The sequence below is a fragment of the Ciconia boyciana genome, chromosome 8 (genome assembly GCF_034638445.1).
Source record: "Ciconia boyciana chromosome 8, ASM3463844v1, whole genome shotgun sequence".
Classification (NCBI taxonomy): Eukaryota; Metazoa; Chordata; class Aves; order Ciconiiformes; family Ciconiidae; genus Ciconia; species Ciconia boyciana.
In genome coordinates this window covers 57,537,284-57,558,632 of record NC_132941.1, presented here as the reverse complement: position 1 = coordinate 57,558,632, position 21,349 = coordinate 57,537,284, and the positions used below count along the sequence as shown (strand labels likewise).

At 46.1% G+C, this 21,349-nt stretch overlaps 1 protein-coding gene across 2 annotated transcripts; it reads right to left on the bottom strand.

The window, feature by feature from the left end:
- Window positions 1–108: 108 nt before the first annotated feature.
- On the bottom strand, window positions 109–21,132 carry VWA2 (von Willebrand factor A domain containing 2). 2 transcript variants are annotated; one of them, XM_072870857.1, is made up of 13 exons: window positions 21,084–21,132; window positions 20,356–20,430; window positions 18,145–18,278; window positions 15,747–15,856; window positions 10,767–10,961; window positions 10,257–10,387; window positions 9,419–9,551; window positions 7,616–7,671; window positions 6,629–6,736; window positions 5,214–5,795; window positions 4,350–4,901; window positions 981–1,107; window positions 109–244 (listed from the first exon to the last, which is right to left on the bottom strand). In XM_072870857.1, the coding sequence occupies exons 1-13, from the start codon at window positions 21,130–21,132 to the stop codon at window positions 109–111; spliced, it is 2,388 nt and encodes a 795-aa protein (XP_072726958.1). The 2 variants fall into 2 exon arrangements, with proteins under 2 accessions (XP_072726958.1, XP_072726959.1); XM_072870858.1 differs by having other exon boundaries at window positions 109–242; window positions 985–1,107.
- Between the last annotated feature and the right edge of the window lie 217 nt (window positions 21,133–21,349).

Genomic DNA, 21,349 nt, shown 5'->3' with positions numbered 1-21,349 from the left:
CTGGAGCAACTCAATCACTGCCAGGGACAGGGGTGGCTTGGTGGATCGTGCCTGCGAGTGGCAGCAAGGGTTCCCAGTCAGCGAACTGGAGCACTCAGCGCATCTGTGTCAGTGCCTCTGATCCACGTGCCTTTTGGTGTGCCGGGGTGCTCTGGAGAAGTGCTGCAAACTACTTGAACTCCGCTGCACATGGGAGTGTGGAGGAAGGGCCACAGATCTCGGAGGATCGCCCCAGAGAACTCCTGTTTCAGAACAGAAACACAGATGTGGGACAAGGGTTTTAGGATCAAGGGATAATTTCATGTTCAGTCCATTACAACCCAACAACCACCCACTTGACCTTAGCTGACAGATGTTAGAGGCTATGGGGTAGAAGTCAGAACTCCTGGGCTAAGGTAAAGAGCACAGTACTAGGGGGGGAAAAAACACTTAATTGAGAACTTCTCACTATGGGCACAGGACCACCTCTAGGGAGCTGAAGGCTCACCACCTCCTGGCCATTGCTTCCCTGCTGAAGAGGAGGAAGGCAATGGGGAGGCTTTTGCCCTGTGGAAAGCACTGAAAGCAATAGAGGGTCACACTCCAACAGACTGCTCCATCCCATTAAAAGGAGCCAGAGCTTTCCACCCCGGGAGTCAAGGAGGGTTTGTTTCTTCTAGCAGGGCAGAGGGAAAAGAGTAACAGAACAGAGTGGAAGAAGATCACCAAAATTATTAGACCTTCTTGGGTTCCCCTCACAGTCAACTCGCTTAGTGAATGTGTAAAACAGGGCACAGCTTCTTGAGAGAAGCCCTTGTTCCCCTCAGCAGCCCAAACCTCTCCACTTTTCATGTGACATAGGCCACGTCCGCACCAAGACCTGGCCACCAAACAGCTGTCCAAGAGCTACAGCCACATCTCTGCTCAAGGGAGATGTGGGATCCATTCAGAGGGTCTGGGCAGAACAGATGACATCTGCTGCGGTTGCCATCTGCTGATCCTTACTGCTCTCACAGTGGGGTCCTTCCCAGCCGTGGCATTCACACCGGTAGCTCCCAGGCCCAAGGATGCACACGCCCTGGTTCATGCACGGGTTGGGTTTGCACAAGTTCACAGGGCTTTTTGCTTCTGCAACAAACACAAGCAGAACAGAAGGCTCAGGCACAGCTACAGCGTATTAATAGCTAGGACCCATGTCCATCAGGAATGCTGCAAAAATAACAGCAACTATATATCCCAGACATCAGAAAATGTCATCTAGGGCTAATGGGATGGGAAAACCACATTAACATGGCAGAGGGTGCAAGCTCACAATCCTGTCTCCACATAGAGGACAAGCTCCTCTGCATTTAACCTAGAGAAAAGGAAGAAGAATGGCTTTGCTAAATGTTCTGATCTGGAGGCTAATGTTCCTAACTAAGCTTAAAAGAGTGATGTCACATTAGGCTGAATGTCAAAGAGAAGCAAAATGGAGCATCTTCAGAGCTGTGCACTGAACACATGAGCACCTCTAAGCCCCCCAGATCCAGACACTGCCAATGCAGAGCAAGACACATGCCCTGCTCCAAGCAGTTTACAACCCCAAATGCCACTGGAGTTCAAACCCCATTTTGCCCTGGAGAGGACCTGCGCTTACATCAGAGAGGAGCAAGGACAAGAAGTCAGCTGAGAAGCAGGGATGGCACGAATGGAAAACAAGACAAGAAAAACCTATGGGCTTTTTTCTAGGAGGTTTCAGAGAAAAGCCTGCAACCATGGCCCGAGTTGTTATTAGTCCTGTTCTGGTGAAGTATTTGACAGCTTTCCCAACCCTCTTAACACAGCAGAGGCCAGCTGTCAGCAGGGCTGGCAGCGTTTCATGCTGCCCTGCTGTGAATATGTTAGGTTAAGTAGCAGCATCCCAGAGGAATTTGCTTCCAGTCTGCTGGCAACTCCATTGCAGCATTGGTAAGGGTGTGAAATTCCTCTGCTGAACAGCTACCTGACGTAGAGTCTGGACCTCCTAGCCTTGCCTTTTGCTCCACAGCAGAAAAAGCACACAGATAGAGTAGGAAAAGGGGGAGAAGGAAAGAATATGAATTCTATCGCTATCCATCAGGATGGTTACTACAGCTTACCACATGTTGTACTCACATCGAGTTCGCACATCAACTCTCAACCTACACCTTAGATAGGCAAAATTATCTTTGAAGTTCACTTTTTTGACAGTCAATCTGACAGTCAGATCTGAGACATCTCAGTCTTTAGTCCCTGTTGATTTTCTATGAAGCCAAGTTGGGTTCATCAACATTTTTGTTGTCATGAGACACCCCAGATGGGATCCTGCCTGACAGTGTATCCCCAGGAGTAAGCACTTTCGCTTTCATCGTAGGGTGGTAGAGCCGCTGGCAACAAAAGCTGGAGGGACCTCTTGGACCCACGACTCGTCTCTCAGGTGCTGGCTGCTCCCCAGAGAGCTTTCCACGGTGCTCTGCTCCACATGCCATACGTCCACCACTTCCCTCCACGGCTGCCCCACAGCATAACCTCGTGGTCCCTGTTTGGGGGAATCATGCTATTCTGCCCAGACACCATTTCTCTGAACTCAAGCCTACTGTTAACACAGTATCATCTTAAATAAGCTTCTTGCACTTCAGGGATTATACCCTTTGATGATCCCAAGAGTCTGTATTTCCGTTAATCAGATTCATATATATTTAATGCTTAGGATCTTTTCTCCTAGAGCCTGGATCATTTTTTTCTAGTCTCTTTTTGGAATAAATATGATATGTCAGGTGTCCAGAGGCAGGGTCTGTTTTTCACATATTTTTATCATGAGTCATAAATTTTTTTAAGTCCTTTCACAGACAATGATTCTGTTATTGAGTCTTGGACTTGGAGTAGAAGACTGAATGAAGGGCTTATCTTTACATTGCCCTTGGTCCCAGCCTATCTAGTACAAACAGCGGTTACCTGCACATGAAAGGAAAGCAGCAATTCAGTCTCATGAAATGATATGTTATTACTCTGACTCATTGAATCTTGACATCTCTTCCCCTTCATCTGTGGTGTTCTAGTTAATTTCATGGTACAGTAGATTGTTTTTATAATAACACAGCTGAAAATACCACTGCAATAGGAGCACATTGAAAAGCTCCAGGTAGAAACTATCTGCAAAGCCTGCCAGCAGACTGGCTCCTCACCCCAAAGAGATGACGCTGTAGTGATTTCTAACCCTGAAGGAGCAACGGGCATGCCCAGAGATGAAAAGGGCCTTTGATTGTGCTGAAGCTCAACATGCTGCTTCTTTTGATCTTATAAACGGGTTAAAACATAACAAAAGCAAACAGCTAGATGTTAAACTCGGACTATTTTGAATGAGAAACAAGGCATGGCATTTTAACTAGAAGCATTTTTGCCACCACCAATGTCTGCAAACCAGGGCTGCTATCTTTCCTGAAAAGCTGACTTCCATCAAACACAGGCACTCACACTCAGCACACAAGTGTTTCAAACTTGGTATCGGAGTAATTTTTTTCCCAGCTGGGGACTGGCCCTCAGGACTCAAAGTTTTGAAGAAAGTGCATCTTTTTTTTTTTTTTTTTTTGCACAAACATGAGCTTTTACATGAATATTTGAAAATTCTTCCCTCTTGAACGCTTTGGAGATACGGATTTTGTCCTGCAAGTAAAATTAATCACATGTTGTCTGAAGGCCTCACTGTAACAGTTTGGAGGCTTCAAAATGGACAGATTCTGAATTTAGGATTAAATCCTGTGCAACACAAACAAAATCTTGAGAGCCTACATGATAACTTCAGTAGCGGGACACTAAGGAGGAACAGGAGTGATGAGGTTTCAGACCCACCATTTTGCAAACATCTGGGCACAAAACTGTTGAACAAGACAGCAGAGACCTCACTCAGGGACCAACACTGCTGTCTGCAGAAACGTGTCCCCTTAACACGCACACACACACCCCCCCCCCCCCCCCCCAACACTGCAGGGGGTACAGTAACGCAGAGCAAATTCTACAGGTTTAAAGCAACAACAGAAAATGAGCAAACTTATTTTTCTTTCAGGGAAGGCAGAACCTAGACCTGGCAAGGCTGGAAAGAGTCAGTCACTCTAAGCCCTGTCTCACCCACTGGACTGAATCTTAACAGAGTTGGTTCCTATTCTTAATAGGAATGCTTTGGACAATCACCACATATCTATACCACAGTTTCCCCATCTGTAAAATGCAAAAGATAATATCAAGCTCACTATGTAAAGCATCAGAACACCTACGATAACAACAGCTACAGAAGAAAGTCCCCATCACACCTGTTTTACAAAGTTTACCACCAGCTGGTGGCATCACCATAAAGAGCAAGGATGGGATGTTCTCACCTTCACAGATTCTTTCGATGATAAGGTCTTGGTAATGCTGCAGGTCTTCGTAGGAAGAGATGTGGACCAGGTAGTTAGGAGACACAGCAACCCTCAGCAGCATGTCCCTTGGTGCGTCCCCAATGACAACCACAAACACCAAGATGCCGTTGTCCCTCAGCTGCTGAGCTGGGGCAGCTGCATCCTCCACACCACCTCCATTTGTGAGCACCACCACTGCCTTGTTGACGCCAGGTCTTGCTCCTTTCTGCACTGTCATCACGTCACCATAAATATGCAGCAAGGCGCTGCCAGCAGAGGCCGAATCCCCGAGAAAAGGCACCTGGTCAATGGCTTGGAGGAGAGCTGAATTGCTCGTGTGGGTGTCCAATGCGAACACAGTGTGAGCTTTGCTGCCATAGACCACAAGGGCAATTTGGGTGACATCCCGGTTGATGCTGAAGTGCAAAAAGCTGCTCCTGACAAAGTCCCTCAGCTGCAGAAAATTCTCCAGGCCAACTCCAGCTGAGGCATCCACCGCAAATGCCAAATCAAGAGACTGTGCCTGGCAGCCTGGATGAAAGAGTGCAAACACGGTATTTTTCAGAGTATATATGTACTCCTTTCTGACCAAAAAAAAGCAGGGGGGGAAATGGCGGGCAAAATTCATCACCGATTGTGAAGGGTGATCTATGACCCTTTCACACCAACAGATAGAGACCCATCACAAAAAGCAGTGATGGAAGGTTAGCCCCTGGATCTGTGACTGACACAAACAAAACAAGGACATTCATCCTTCTGTCCTTCCCTCCTCCCTGGTGGAGTTCAGAAGACCTCCTCGGGGTTTGACAAGCTCATCCCGCAACGCCTATATCACAGTCTTACCTTCAGGATTGTCCACACTGCAGATTCTTCTCTGCAGCTCTGGGATCCTGTTTAACAGGTCCTGGGGGTCCAAGTAGACAATTGTCTGCTTTGGATTGCCAGTCACCTTGGTCAGCTCTGCTCTCACAAAGCTGCTGCCTACACCGATCAAGAAGAGATCTTGGTCCCTTGCATACTTAGCAGCTTCTGCCACTGGATCCTGAGACTTGGAGTCAGTGAGCAAGACAACCACGCGTGGGAGGTCATCCTGTACATCTGCAAAGACTGGGGTGCTCCGAAAACCGTGCTGTGCAATGTACTGCAGGGCTCTGCCTGTCAGGGTTCCTCCTCCACTGAAATTCAAAGCATCAATGCTCTTCATGAGACTGAATGCATCCCTGTGTTGACCCACTTCAATGGGTATCCTGACATCGTTATCATACTGGGCCACCCCCACATTCACTGGCGAGTCCCGGCCCATCACTGCTTTGAGGAACCTCTTGAGGAATGCTTTGTAGCGCAGGAACCCTTCCAGCGTGACCCCCGCCGAGCTGTCCACCAGGAAAAGGAGATCCACACTGCACTCGAGGCTCAGCTTTGGTGCTGGAAAGGGAGACAGCAATTTGTCATCTGCAGGGCAAAAAGACAAGCATGCCTGGCACCTCAGCTGGGGCCTGCTGGAAGCCTGTGGAGTGGAGAAGGGACGTTGCACCCAGTAACCTAAATGGTTTGCCAGATATGGCATGAGCTGGAGGACAGCTGTGCCAGGAGCACACTTTATTTTGGTTGGATGCCACATAAGCCTTTAGGGACAGGAAATATTTATGGGAGTCTGGGGGGATTCCTGGACTTCTGGATGGCAAACTTCAAATTAGAAATGACAACTCCAGTCTCAGTACTCTGGGGAAAACACTCCAAGTTTCAGTATAATGTGGAGAAAGGAGAGAGCCCAAGCACCAGACCCTCATCTGTAACACCCTGAGACACTTTGAAGTGGGAGTCTTGATTCTGGGGGAAGTAAGTACAAAGCATTTTCTGAGGATCAGGACCTTCTTGGGTTTCTTACATTGAACCCCCAAAATCAGGAGACCCTCCTGGGCCCATGTGTGCAGGGCAGGGACCAACAGACATGCTTAAGTGTCTCTCCCAGTTTCTCTGTTCTTCTGCTAACATGGCACCTGCATTTAGAAACAAAGGCAGCCACACCAAGACTGTCAGTATTGGTGCGCTCCATATCCACAAGGTTTCTGAGCAGCAAGACCCAGTCACTGGGCCTGACACAGTCATAACCAGCATGAGAGAAAACTCAGCCTGTCTCCCAGAGAGAAGCCCAAAGGCTGCAGCCCAACTCCAGTTGTCCCTATGGCCGTGCATGGGTACTGCAAAGGCAGGACACAGCCGAGAAGGAAAGAGGGAAAATGCAGGTTCACACCTACCGCAGTGGATGTCTCCTCCATACCCCACCGGGCAGAGGCAGTGGTATTTGTCCAGTCCCTCTGGGACACACGTGCCCCCATTCTGGCATGGCTGGGAGTCACAGGGGTCTAAACAGGACGAGGGAAGGGAAAGACAGGGAGTCAGCAGGGAGCCTGCCCCTTCCCATCCTGTGCCAATGTGAGCATCGCCATTAGTGGAAAAGGAGTCAAACCTTCATCTGTCTTGCTGCAGAGTTTGAACTAATGCAGGGCCACATGCACCCTCACTCACCTCCATGGCAATTTCATTTTGGGACGGCTCTCCAACAGGCAGGGGTGAAGAGAGCAAACCAGACTGTGACCTCACTTCATTTTGTTTTGGAATAATGCCGATGAAGTTACATTCGTGTAAATACAGAATTGCTGAAGTTCATGCAGCCCTTCCAGATTTACACCAGCAATGAAGGGATCAGAGTCTGGCCTGCTGCTTGGACAATGTTGTACTGACAAAGAAAATAAAGCCACTGTCATCTGAACCAGCAAAAGGACTGGGTTAAGGGCAGAACTCATGGACCATAGCTATTTCCACAGTCACAAAAACAGGCTGGCAATCAGCAAGTGTCAGGTTCCCTGCTAAACTGATGATGTTCATGGTACCAAGTGAATGAGTGGAGGCATCTCACTGCATATAGCCCTAGCTGGAGAGCAGTGACTCCCCACAGGCATTGGGAAGCACTGCAAGCCTCTGCCCCAGGAACATGAGCAGATAAGGATTAACTGGCTCCTCAAGTGGAAGGAGAAATGACGGGGAGATATTTTAATCCAAAAGAACTCTGGTCACCCATGAGAAAAAAAAAAAAGGGACATAATATCAACTTCTTGCTAAGGATCACAATCTCTCACTCAGAACAAAATTTTTAGAAGTTAGAGTAAAAACCTATCTTTTTATTCTTTAGTTATTACCTTTCCTGCTTTGTAAATAAATTTTTTAAAAAGGCTAAGTCCTACCTGGACATACAGTTCGGAAGCATCTGGATGGGTGTTTTATCAAGACTCTCTTCCATCTGAAACAGGAAGAATAAAACCTATCATGAATTTAAAGATTAACAAGGTATCTTCAAGGTTGACCTTACTGTGTTTTAAATGGAACAAATTTTCCTTTGAAAATGCAATTTTTCAAAACAAGTATTTCAAAAGAAAATGTCCATTCTGAGTGGGGTGGCAAAAGAAAAACCATCATTTCATCAAATCTACTCTTTTGTTTTTGAATTCTACTTTAACGTTTTACATTTAAAGATTATGGATGTATTTTTAAAGCTCCAAATGATTATCTTTTTTAGTTGCTACAGAAGAGATGTTAAACTGTTCGCTCTAAATTGAAATGAAAAAAAAAAATTTTACAGCAGTGAGAAGTTCTTATTCAATATTAATTCTAGTATCTAATTTATCCAGTTGTAACAACTAGTAGACAAGCAAGGTTTAGACTGGGAAGAAATCCTCAGTCCTCAACTGCGCCTTCCAGTGGGATTTTTCAACTTCCTCCATCATGTCCCTGCCCTAAGGTGATATGAAAAAAAACCCACCCTGGAGCAGCAGTGTGTATTTCCCACACATAAGAAAGCATCTAACATTGGTTCCTGACAATGAGATGATTTCTGCTTTAAACTTTCATCCCCGTTAATCAGTTTTCTATTTCTCTAATACCTACAGCTTCATCATGCCACTAATCTTCCAGTGCTCTGCATTAGGGCTGCTCAAACTCGTGGCAATTGTGGCCAAAACCATTACTTTTGGGATGCCATAAGCAAGCCACAAGCTGCTCTGCTTTCCCACATTGGCTCCGAGCTGCAAGTATCTGGAAACGCTCACAGCCATTAGGACGTGTCTGAAATTATCCATACAATCATCCCCCAGTATATCTATGCAGCAGGCCATCAATGCACAGCCCAGATCTGGGCTGATTTTCAAACATTAATCTGACTGCCTGGTATTAAAACAAACACATGAAGCACCTCTTCAAAGGAAAAACAATCCCCCCTACCAATTTCTGTACACCACCACTTTCACTCAGCTCTTTTTATCAGCAAAGAGAGCACAAAGCTGCCTTTCCCTTCACAGCTCATTTTTAAAGCATTTCTCCTGCTGTACTGACTGCAGTGACAAAATTATTTGAAGGACCTGACATGCTTTATTGGTTTTCAGCTTCAGTCTCCTCTCCCTGGGCAAGAGGATATTTCCCTCATGCAGCTCACTGCCATTGACCTGACAATGTAGTTCTTTGTGTGCATCCCAGTTTTGGCACTGCTGCACTATGACTGGGGGGTATTTTCTGCCACTGACTGGAGCCTCTCCACAGGAAAATCCTTCCCAAGCGCCCCAGGGCAACCAAGCAAAGAAAAAGGGGCTTCTCTGAAAGGAGAAAGCCTGAGTAGATGAAAACAGAACTAGTACAAACACATGGAGCCAGACCTAGAAACCCTCTGCAGTGCAGAGTCGGTACAGAGATGTAAAATTCAAGGCATCTCGGTTCAACAGGTAGGAAACTAATCCAAATTCAATTTATATTTATGGCACTCTTGGGCTAATCATCTTCTGCTTCTTTGTCTCAGCTCCTCCTCTCACCCTTTGCTTCTCGGATCAGCCAATGGTCAGAGCAAGAAGAGCTTTCTAGGTCTAGAGACCATCTTTCCATCAGTCTTCTGAGGGATCTTCATCCCAGTAAAAAGCCAAGGTCAGAGAAAAGCCTCATAACTGTCTCTCTCATCTCCTCTCAGCCCCACTCACTTTTAGAGATGTGGGTGTCCAACTCACCTGTAGAAAGGGCACAGCGAGGCACGCACTGCATTTGTCTGCTTTGAGCCTTTCCAACACGCATAGTTTCCAGCCAGCTCCTTCACAGTCTCCAGGGTCCTGCGTTCACAAGGGTGGGATTCAACTTTGCAGCCTGTAGCAAAGAACAAATGCAAACTAGGATCAATTGCCTGAAAATACAAAGTCTGTGTGGGAGTGGAGCACCATTTTGAAATGGGTTAGTCTTCCTCATCTACCTGCCAACAGCAGACCAAGCAGTGCTTCAAAGAGCCTCCATGAGACCCCACAAGATAAATTTTCTGTCGACAAGCTCACCAGCCTACCCCACTTTCTGGAGTGCTCACTATTCAGCCTCCTTTGCTTTGCTATAGAACGCACACTGCTGAGTTCAGGGTTCAACAAAAATTTTTCAGGCCCTCTGGTGCCTTCATCATTCATGCGTTTGATTTTCTTCTACCTCTGGACCACTCTAGTTCTATCTTTTCTATCTCTTGCGAGCCCCTGCTGGCCTCCCCTTAACACACAGCGAAGTCCATTAGAAGATTTAACACAAGTTTGTTTATCCCTCTGTCCCCCATGACATGAGCAAGGACCAATACTCCCATTTTCAGAGGTGAACCGAGACACAGAAAGATTTAGGATCCTGCAGCTTGCAAGTATTTGGAGAAGTAGCTGGCAAGCATGTCATTCAGTTTGGGCACCAGAAGCAGGTTACCTCAAAGTGCAACACCTGCTAATTCCCCTGTAGGCTTTCAGACACTGCCTCACCTTTCCTCACTCAGTGACATGGTCCAAGCTCAAAGTATGGGCGTGAAGGAGAAGACACGACAGGGGTTACCTGGAGCAGTGGCACTGCAGACAGAGCTGGTGAGGGTGCTGTACAGGCCATTGGCAGCATCATCAGCATCTCCAGCAAAGAGCACGTGCTGCTCGGTGGGCTCACTAGCCAGCACGTGCAGGTCCTCCCACCTGCCAAGCAAGGTGAGGTTCAACCACTTGTGTAACAAGACCCTTAATCATCCCCAAAGAATTGAGTATCAAAACAAACCCTGTGCAGCAAATAGCTGATGCAGAACCATGACACCCTTCAAACAGTTTTCAAGATCCTGGTGTGTTTAGTCTCAGGCAGTAGCGTAGCTTCACTCAGTGGAAGAGCTTCCTTCACCAACTCTGGTCCTCCTTCTACACCAGCCACCAAATTAGTGTTTCCTCCATGCCTGTGTTACCCCACAAATTCCCCTTTTCTCTTTCCAAAACTCCCATCTAGCACAAGACCATCCCTCACTTGCTAGGACTTGCCATTTGGCTAGCTGGGCCTCCATTTCCAACTCTCTGGAAAGTTTCCTACCTTGGAAACTTGATTCCCACTGCAAAAACCGTGATGTGTCTCTCCTTCACCTGCATTGCAGGCATTGCGGTGCTGCCCTGGGACTTTCCATCTGAAATGATGACCAAGATATGAGGGACACTCGAGTTTCTGCCACCAGGGAATCCCTTGCGGAGAATGTACTTCAGAGCCCGACCTGTCTCTGTGCTCCCACCTCTAGAAAGAAGGGAGATAAAATTGAAAACACAGAAATCAAAGCTCTTTTCCTGATACTAAATTTACCACTTGATTTCCAAATTTCCACCCTCTGGTAGTGGGGAACTTAGCATGTTTCTGCCTGTTGCCACAGAAGACATCCAAAGAGATGTCTAATCCTGCCATTCTTGTCATCTTCCTACCCATAGGTCCCATCTACCCACCCTTACCTCCCTCCTTGCCAACCCAGAGTAGTCTCCAGAAGACTTTTAACACACATCAGAGTGTTCCTGCAATCAGAGGAGGAACCAGAGCTGTCAGATATTTGAGTTTTATTTCCAGCTTCAACAAATGCTTCAACTGCTTCTGTTTTTCCATCTAAAAATTGCAGTCAATTCTTTAAGAGTTGTGTGGAAAAGCTGTTTTACAACAACATCTTGTATTCTAGTCAGAAACACAGTACAAGTGGGCAAAATGAACAAAGACCAGCATCTCAAAGTGCTTTCCTTTCTCTTGATGCATAAACGTGCTATAAATTCTGTCATGTATCATCCCTTTCCCTCCATGGGACCTTCTGCCGTTCTTGGACTAAGAGCTAAGGCAGGGAGCTATGCATCCCAGCTGGTAACTGCGAGTCTGCAGTCCAGCAGCGTGCAGAGAGTCCCTGCCTTTTTATCCCTGGTTGATCTGCAGGTTAATTTGATTTTCTACAAGAAGTCATTTGTCCATCCTGTAGTAAAGCTCCTGAAAATACATATGCTGAAAGCTTCTTAGTGTATCCCTGGAAACTCAGAAGGACTTCAGGGCTTCACCAGTACCTTTTACGCTAGGAAAGTAAACATTAAGAAAAGCCACCTGATGCTCCAGTTGTCTATACCCATGCTAAACTTAATTAAAAGCAATACCCTTATCCCTAGGTTGCTTGCCAGCAGTGCTAGTATAACAGGGAAGCTGCACCAGCCACTGATGTTCACACAAGCTGTACCCCACACTTCTTGTTTTGGAGATAGGAGCCAGCTACCTCAATATTTTGACAGCCCTTGAATTCTGCCCTGGAGAAGGAAACGTTTCTGAGGTAGAAAGCAATTAGTTCAATACTCAGCAATCCTCCCAGTAGCAAAGTACTAAACCCACACAAGGACTGGGATGCCAAAGAGGGCACATTCCAGTGGTGACATAAATCAGCAGGTAAAATGGGCTGCTGCTAAGCGTTAGGGAATGGCAGACATCAAGCCTTGCAGCTGTGCAGTAACTCCCAAGGAAAAGCAAACTTGAATGCAATTTTAGTAGAAAATAAGCTACAGTTTGCCAGAGGACGGCTTCAGTCAAAGACACTTTAGAAATCTTGAGACTCATTTCTTGTGAGATTATTACAGAACGAGATTTGCTGCCTGCTCGATGTCTCCTTAACCTAAAAGCTTGACTGCCCCGCTGAGCCCATAGATACTGGAGCTGAGAGGTTTGCTGCACATCAGCACAAAGCCCAGGGAGGGAAAAGAGAGGTTGCTCTGGCACCCAAGAGAAGAGCTGCTTGCGGCAGGCCCGTGGGGTTATGGCCAGTGTCCGCGCAGCACTAGGGTCTCTTTGGTTATGGCACACTGATGTGAACTGGGAAGGAGCCCCTCATTGTGGAGTGTGCTGAAAATAAAGCAGAAGGGAATAAAAAAGGGGAGTGCTATACATACAGAGGTCTAGGAGGGGAAGGACAAGGTGTGCTTGTTTTTATGGGCTACATATTTACTCTAGTTATTTCTTGCTAGTGAGCTCCGTGGGGCAGGGACTGTCCTCCTCTGCTTTCAAGACTTAACTTTAAATGACTGTTAGAGATGCCTACTCAAGACTGGGCTCCATGTTGTCATCAAAACATGGGTACCATGAAATGTCACCAAATTATACATAAAATTATCATGTCTGTCAGGCTGAGGCAGGAATTATTACATTGTGAGCCAAACACTGACATTTTATTTAAGTAAAAGCCATGAGTAACATAACAGAGATCTTAGAGAGGAGATGGTAGGAGCAGGATGGTAGGAGATGGTCTCACCTCTGTCTTGCAGGGTGAGGTTTGGTGCACTGTGCAGCTGGATCCCAAGGTGGCTGTGTGAAATCAGCCCCAGCTGCCCCAACTCCCTATCTACCTCCCACACTCAGAGACTTAGGCTACCCAGGCACCCCAGCCCCTGCTGCTGGCCACCTGACACAACCAACTCAAGTTTCACATCAACCACCTATGTCCCCCACCCAGTCATCACCAGGCTAAGACCTTGCTACAACACAGCACACTGGGCAAAAGCCTTTCATCCCCTGTAAAAACCGAGGGCAACCTGCACTGCAAGTTCTTCAGCTGTTGTCACCAGCTTTTATCCCTACCTACAACACATTATCTCTTTTTGTTGTTGGAGGGCTAAACATTTGCTTATCTCAAGGGGGTAAATCCTGCAGGGACATGAGTCCCCCCCTTTCTTTCTCGGTAGTTCTCCATCTGCACAACATGAGAGGTCCGTAATGTGCCGTCCCTGACTGGATATTTGACACCAGAGAGAGCCCAGCTCACTGGGAACACACTCCAGACCTGTTGATAATTAAGCCACTAGATCAGAGGAGACATTTCCAGCTGTCTTCTAATTCTGTCCTAGAAGCTGTGCTATAAATCACTTCCTATGATTGCCTTTTAGGGCTGCTTTTATTGCCATCCAGAGCAACCAAGGGGAAGCAAACCACAAGTGATACTCCTTTCTTGGAGGCATCATGTTCTCCTTGACACGAACACACCCCATTTGTGTTCTGAACAGCCCTCCTGTGCTTTTAGCACCTGATTTGCTTGTTCTAGAAAAGCATTTGATCATGCCCAAGTTCATTCTTTTCTGTCTACTCTCTGATTTTCACAGAAACTTCTTAATTCAGTACCTGCCAGGCCCTTTCGCTTTGAACTTCTTTCTTTAGGTACTTCCTCCTCTGCACTCCACCATTTCAAAGCATATTCAATGACCATGTGTTCACAGCATGTCCAAATCTGCCTTTTCCTGAGAATATGTCAGTAGCTGTCAGACGCTTCAGTGAAAAGTGCTGTGCATGAGGGAAAATATATTGTGCACAGTCAGGCTGATGACTAAATCTTGATGAATTCAGTAAGCTGTGCCCACATCAGCCCTGAGGATTAGAAAAAGTTAATAGAGAGTCTCTGCACCAAAGCTCATTAAATTCAGTTTCTTATTGATTTGCATTTGGAGGTTTGCTAGTTTTTGACACAGTGGATGTGTGTTTAAGGCATTACTCCAATAAGGATTTTCTGAAGCCAAAGGAGATGTGGAATTTACCTGCTGCCTTCACCAAAAACAGCACTATGAAGGTTTCTCTCCTGTAACCAGCCATGGACTTGCATGAAAGAAATTGGTAAGAAATTTAGCTTTGGAGATCACCACCAAATTCAGTTGAAATTGGCCAATGAACTCAAAAGCTATTTGGATGAGATTCACAGAGAGAGACCAACAGTCTCCGAATAAATCACAAAAGCTTCACTTGAGTCTGGTGCTGTCTCCTTCCAAGTGCTCTCAGCTCCACGCCCGGAGCACAGGGCTGAAGTTGGAAAACACCTCGCTGGCCAAAGGCTCATGAGAAGCACATCAGGGAGCCTCTGAACTGAGACATCAAACACCCTGTTTTTTCAGAAGCCAACTGGAATCTATCCGAAACTATTTTATCTACTTTGAAATGTCAGCTTTCCATGTAAACTAGAGGAAACAGCTGAGCACAAGGTCATTATTTCTGTTCGACCTGTCAGCATACATGTGTTGTCATCAAGGAATTTCAGTGCCAGACACCAAACACTGCTTCACTTTCTCTGCTCTCACAGACTTCTAAGCAACAGCCAAAGAGGAGGAATGTATCTTGTTTTCCGGTAAGTCTTTCCTGTAACATTACACAAGAAGTTTTCTTGATTTGATAAAATTATCAAAAGCAATACAACAAAACCCAGACAATCGATCTTGCTTGAAAAAGTCAAAAGTGATCACATTTGCTTGCAATATGTACATCATGTGGAGAGCACTAGACATCCACAAGAAATGTTGAGCTAACCTTTAGCCCTAACACAGATCAACTGAAGAAAGAGTAGACACCCGCAGGCCATACCAGTACCTCATCTATCATCAAAACAAGTGTTATTTTGGCGTGGTTGTCAGGTCCTTTGTAGATCCAAATGTATTTCTCGGAGATGAAAAGTTTGGATTTTGAGAGGCTCTAAGGAGAATGTTTCTTTGGGCTTCTGGCTCCATTTCCTGAGGTCATGGGAAGACATCCAAGTCTTAACATTCAGGAAGAAAAAAGGTTTCAGTCTGAAAACCTGATCCTCTTGAATTCTGCAGATACACATGCGCAGATATCTAGGGACCAGCAATTCATCACTACCTTGCAGGACAAAGGAAACTGTAACCACCAAAAAATGAAGATGCACACTGTCCTGCCTCTGCTCAGCCTTGAGGGAATGCCACACTTGCTTTTCCCTGGAAGGATGTAACTCACTGCCTGGCACAAACGGCCAGAAAAACCTTCCAGGAGGGTCACGGGAAACTCTCCCCTATTTACCACGTTACAGTGGACACTGAAAATCTTCTTCCCTATCAACTTTCACTGACAAAGACCAGGTTGCACGTTTTTAGTGGACTGTGGATTATGGACCATCCATCCCCCTCCCTGGGGGCATCACGTTGGTGACAGCAGAGGTGGAGATGTCTGGACCTCAAAAAACTCTCAGTCCAGAGATTATTCACAGCCCAGACAAAGAGAAGAGCTGTAAAATAAGCTGACCTGAACACAATCCTCTTGATTCTCTCTTTCACTTCTTGTTTGGTTAGATACGAATCCAGTGGGAATTCAAGGTGGGGAGTTGAGCTAAACTGTATCATTCCCACGCGGACCTAAAAGAAAAGGTTAAAGATTATGAAAGGTGCCTGTGAGAGTTTTACACTTTTGATCAATTTACAGATTTGGGAGCACTCTATTGTATCAAGACAAACACTGTTTTGCATGTTGAACCACTGGCAATCTAAATGAACTTCAAAAAAGAGAAAAAGAGCATAAACCACAGCATTACCTATACAGACTATAAACAAGGCAAAAAAGTTCACCTGCAAACAATGGGAGCTTCTGCTGCAGTTACAGGCAGCTCAAGATACGTATTTATCCACTCAGAGCAGCTAGTAGCCTCAAGGATAGTAAGTTTATAAATATCACCTTTTATACCAAGCCATTTATACACTGTGCAGGCAATCTTTCCATTACTAAAAGCAGCTTCCTCTGGCATTGAGCACAGTAGGCAACACAAACCAATTATTTTTCCAATACCTCCTCTAAAACCATTTTCTATAGTTGAAAATGCCTGAAAATGCAAACAGACTAAATTGTCTGTATTGGGCAATACATCCAGAATATTTCACTGAAGTCTTACAAGAAGTTTTATGGAATCTGACAACTTTGAAGGTGAAAAGGCTACTGATTTTCAGTCCAGTCTATGTAAGGATTAAGAGAAAGACTCGGGGAAGGATGGTATTTAAAAAAAAAAAAAAATATCCACCAAATCTGCAAATATTAAAGGTTTGGATTCTTTTGCCTAAGCCTACATTGCAGTTGGTTCCTAGATGCAAGTCTCTACTTCCAGTCAATTTAGTATGAGCCACGAAAAGGGAAGGCCCATTTAACCTGAGCCTCGCACATGCACTGTGACTCCTTGCCATCATTGCCCAGGCTGCGGAAAGCTTCCTGTGCTGGGTGGCTGTAAGCTGAGATCTGAAGGGTGAAAGATTTCTTAGACGAGAAAATGATGGTGGGGAATGGTGATTGCAGCTTCTAAAGGACCCTGCTACAGGAGCAGAGCAGCAGCTTTTGATTTTAGGACCTGGAGCAGTGGCGGTATTTGGTCTGGAGGAGGTTTTTAGGTACAAGTCTAAGCATCTCTGTCATGGGAACCAGGAGCAAACACAAGACCTGCCCCTGCTCCTCTGCTCCCAGACCTCTCTGGAGAAGCAGACATGAACCAGGGATCCTCAGAGCCGCAGCAGGCCCAGACCCACTCTCTGTCCTGCCTCAGGTTCCTCTTCCTGCTACACAGAGACCTCGCATCCCTGCCACATCCTTCCCAAAGACCTGACATTTATTTGGAAAGGCTCTGGCAGGGAATGAAATACAGCAACCATCCCAGCCTGCTCCAAGGCTCCTGGCTCGGGATAGTGTGATGTGGGACTGGACGCAGAGCTGGAAGTGCAGCTGAGTCCGGCTTGAAATCCCCTCAGACAAACCCTGTGATGTGTCATTCAGGCCCAGAGGTGCCTCAAGGATGGCTCCACGGAGCAGGTAAGACCTGAGGGAGCCCAGACTGTAGCAGTGCAGCTCCCATCACTCCTTTCAGACACACAGCACCCAAAATTAGACTTTGGTTTGAGCCAAGGTCCGGAATAGGAATGGACAAGAAAGAACTTGGCATAGCCACACCTGTCTATTTTAGTGTGTTTTATACTGGGTATCTGTAAATACCAGCTGCTTGGACTCTAGCTGGCAGTCCCAGCTGGCCAGTCCTCTGCTCTTCCCTGGTAAGCACCAGCACTAAAGTGCACTGCACCACTAGCAGGTGGGGAGTGCAGTGACATCTTGGAGACCTATGGCAGCATACAGATCCCCAAATGCCTCAGTATGCAGCTGGTGCCTTGCAATGAACTCCTTCCCTTCGGCCCTTTTGGCTTATTTTGGAATAGAGACCTTCTAGGAGAAGCAGGGCAAGGAGACTATAATTTACACCTGTACAGAAAGGTGACTGACTTCCCAGAAACTAATTCTGCAACTTTCCAGGGGAAAACAACAAAAAGATCCAACCATTTTAAACTATGAGCATCCAAATCAAAATAAAAATCAGTAAAAACCTCAAATCTTCATCTTTAACCTGAAAGATTATAGAATAGAATATTCTATTCTATATATATTCATTATGTCTTTTCTCAAGACCAAATGGAACTGCTTAAAATCTGTGAAGAACCAAGAAGTGTCCTTCAACCCCACTGCTTCACAAAATTTCATTGCATCTTTCTGAATAAATACTCTGGCCCCATGGTAGCTGCTAGGTTGAATTTTGCAATTTCACTCAGCATGTTATGACGGGCCTTTCCACACATTGCCAACCTGCTTGAAACTAAAATGAGACATTCCTGACACTCACCCTGTCAGGATGGATGTCCAAAGCATCACAGAGCTTGCCTGCAAAGAGCTTAGACCTTTCAAAGCTTCCTTTGCCAATGCTGTAGGAGCCGTCCAGGAGGAAAAGGACATCTAATGAAGCCGAGCACTGCATCACTAGGAGAAAAAGATATACACTGTGAAACTGCACTTTATTGTTCTCACTCTCTGGAAGCTGACAGCCAACAGCAGAAAGCCCAGACAAATGGACTTGCCAAGGACGGACTGGGATAGCCCGGTGTTCACAACCCAAAGCCTGCACGCACTCCTGCTCTGGCCTGCAGCATTGCCAGTTCAGCCCCCACATTCTGCAGACTTTCACCTTAGATTTCAGGTCCCCAGCCTGGCTTTAGCAGTTCAGTGGAAGCAGGAGAGCAACAACTCCAATGAGCCGATGCAGCGATATCATTAACCGCAGAGAGAGCCGCTCTCCCACCGAGGACGTGGAGGGGTGAGCAGTGGTGAGCAGCTGTGCCCGGCTGGACTGGCAGCCTCTCCCAGCCCAAGGCACGGATGCAAACCCAGAAGGCGTTTGCAAAGCGTACGGAGTCCCACAGAGCCAGATGTGTTTCATCTGTAGCATGTTTTTCAAAACATGCTTTTATTTTTCTCAACACAAACTCTCTGAACAGCTCCGAGGCACTGACAGAAACACATTTCACAAAAATCTGCCTTTTATCCCATCTTCAGAGATGTGTCCTTGTATCACCCCTGCCTGCATGAACACAACTGCTCCCAAGTACAAGTTCCTGAGGTGTTTATGCTGCAGTGGAAGCCCATAATTTCACTGACAAAAATAATAATAAAAAAAAAGGCAGACTGCAGACTCTGAAGAGACATTTTCAAAGCATTTACACAGAAATTTTAAAGTCACCTCTGCAGCATTTACCAGAACCAACTTCAAGGGAAACTGAATCCAGAAGCTCAATACAGGGAGCAAGCACACCAACCTTCTAAGAGCCCTTTTGGCCCATGCCCTTTCTCCATCCCCATTATTACCATCATCTTTTTATTATCACTACTTTTTTCCAAATCATTCCTTCTAGCAAACCCCTGAATTTATAATTAGGGTTTTCTAATACCAGATTATGAGGGATTGAAAGTTGTAAAGCATTCCCTTCTGGGTCACTGGTTCTTCTAATAGGGCAACCAGTCTTGCCCTGGAGCACTGTCCTGGGGATGAGCTGGAGCATGGCCTCCTTGCCAGCGCCGTCCCAGCTTGTCAGCCTTGCCCTCACAGCCAATCTGAATGTGGAGATGCAACAACCTGGGTGCTTGCCTGCAGTCACTGACCACGGCTGCCTGCCCAAGCATGCACAGAGAAAACTACTGTGCCCCCATCCCAGTATGGGCTCGGCATGGAGAAATGGTCTTCAGGTTGCTCTGGAGTTCAGCGGTACGAGGAGCGGGGATCTCCGTATTGCAGCTGCACTGGTGCACAGCCATGGAACAGACTTGTAAGCAGCATGTCTGCAGCCCACCAAAGGGCTCTTGGTGATGAGCATCAGTGAGAAACATCCAAATACAGCACATGAGTCTGAGTCTAAGCTGAACACGTGGTGCTATGGGATGGGACTGGAGGGCATGCCTGGTACAGGAAAAAAATGTAATTTATCACTTGACAGACAGACAACAGAAAATAAAGGCCAGCAGGAGAATGCATGATACAGTTTGTAAGTAACTGATTGCACGTATGTCAAGGGAGCTGTAGGTGAACACGGTCTGCTGGCCAGCCAGAGTCCAGTCGTCCCTACCCACAGCATCATGGCTGGTGCTGGCTTTACAGCCTGAACGAATGAGCCACATGAGACGTCTGATCGTGACTCAAGTCTTAAACATGGCTCCTTAAATCAGGATTGCTTGAAACAGGCTCTAAAGGAACTGACAGAAACACCAGTCGGTTGGCAAACAGCCCATTTAGGAAAAACAGAGTAGGCTGGCATCCCAGAAGAGCTAATACCCATGAGGGGAAAAGCTGGGCTAGAGCAGAAGCAGCCACAATACTGTGCATGCCAGAGCATTGCTGGGGACTTTACAGACTGAATGGGGTCCAATAAATAAATAAATAAAACAAACACCCCCCCCCCAAAAAAAAAAAAAAACAAACCACCAAAAAACCCCACAACACACCAAGAAAAACAAGAAAGAAGAAATTCAGAAAATAGAAAATACTTGCTTTAAAAAACAAACTTACACTGGCCAGCAGCTGAGATCTTGCCAATCATCTCCTGGTCAGCATGAATTTCTTGTACACCCAACACCAGCAAAACTGTGGGATCAAACAGATAATCAGCCATCATCACCAGAAACTGCCTTTTAAAAAAAAAAAAAAAACAACCACAAAAAAAAAAAAAGACATGCAGGGTTTAATCTATAGCAGCAAAAATGTGGTTTTGCTGTATAGATTTCACACCCGCAAAAAATAACTTGGTGACACAGCACAGCGGTGTATCTATAGGGGAAATTCCTTTAGCCAGGACACAGAGAGCATGAAAAATGCCAAGGACCTGACTCCAGTGCACGGGAGGACAATCCCTCTGCTCACCACACGCAGGGATGCAGCACGAGAACAAGAGCCAGGCTTAGGCTCCAAAGATTACAGTCATAAGCACTGGAGACACCAAATAATTGCCCTGGAGAAATCTATGAACTTTTAATATCGTAACAACAACATCAGCTTTTCCCATATCAAAGAGAATCTTCACATGCAGATCAGTCACGTGTTTGAATTCTCAGAAAAGCTGTTTATCCAGGTATTATTTTCTCCCCTTCTGTGTGCAACTATGTTTCAGGGGTTTACCCGTAAACCTCCTGGACAGGCACTGATTCGTCTCTTGTGCCTGGGAACGAAGAACTCCAGCCGGAGACGGGGAAGCATCCAAGCCAGAAACCACTGATGCAAAATGGCAACTTTATACATACCTTGGGGAAGCAGGAAAATGCAGATGGACTCAAACGACAAGAGGCTCATGGTGACAAACCTGAAAGAAAAAAGAAAAAAGGAGAGGAATATTAATCCAATTCCTAAAGCTCATTTCTTTACCTGCAGTTTATCATCTCCTTGCTAGTTTTCTCATGTGATGAGTTCAGAAACATTTGGTCTGAGGGGCAAAAGCAACTCCTACCCTGGGGAGAAGGGTGGGAAACAGACAGAAGGAAAACACATTGAAAGGGTTAAATCCCTGTCA

Coding starts and splice junctions, on each gene's coding strand:
- VWA2 (XM_072870857.1), bottom strand. CDS start 21,132: ATGAGCCTCTTGTCGTTTGAGTCCATCTGCATTTTCCTGCTTCCCCAA. Junction 9,552..10,256: donor CTGCAGTGCCACTGCTCCAG/GTAACCCCTGTC, acceptor TCTTTGCTACAG/GCTGCAAAGTTGAATCCCAC. Junction 7,672..9,418: donor TCGCTGTGCCCTTTCTACAG/GTGAGTTGGACA, acceptor TTCCTGTTTCAG/ATGGAAGAGAGTCTTGATAA.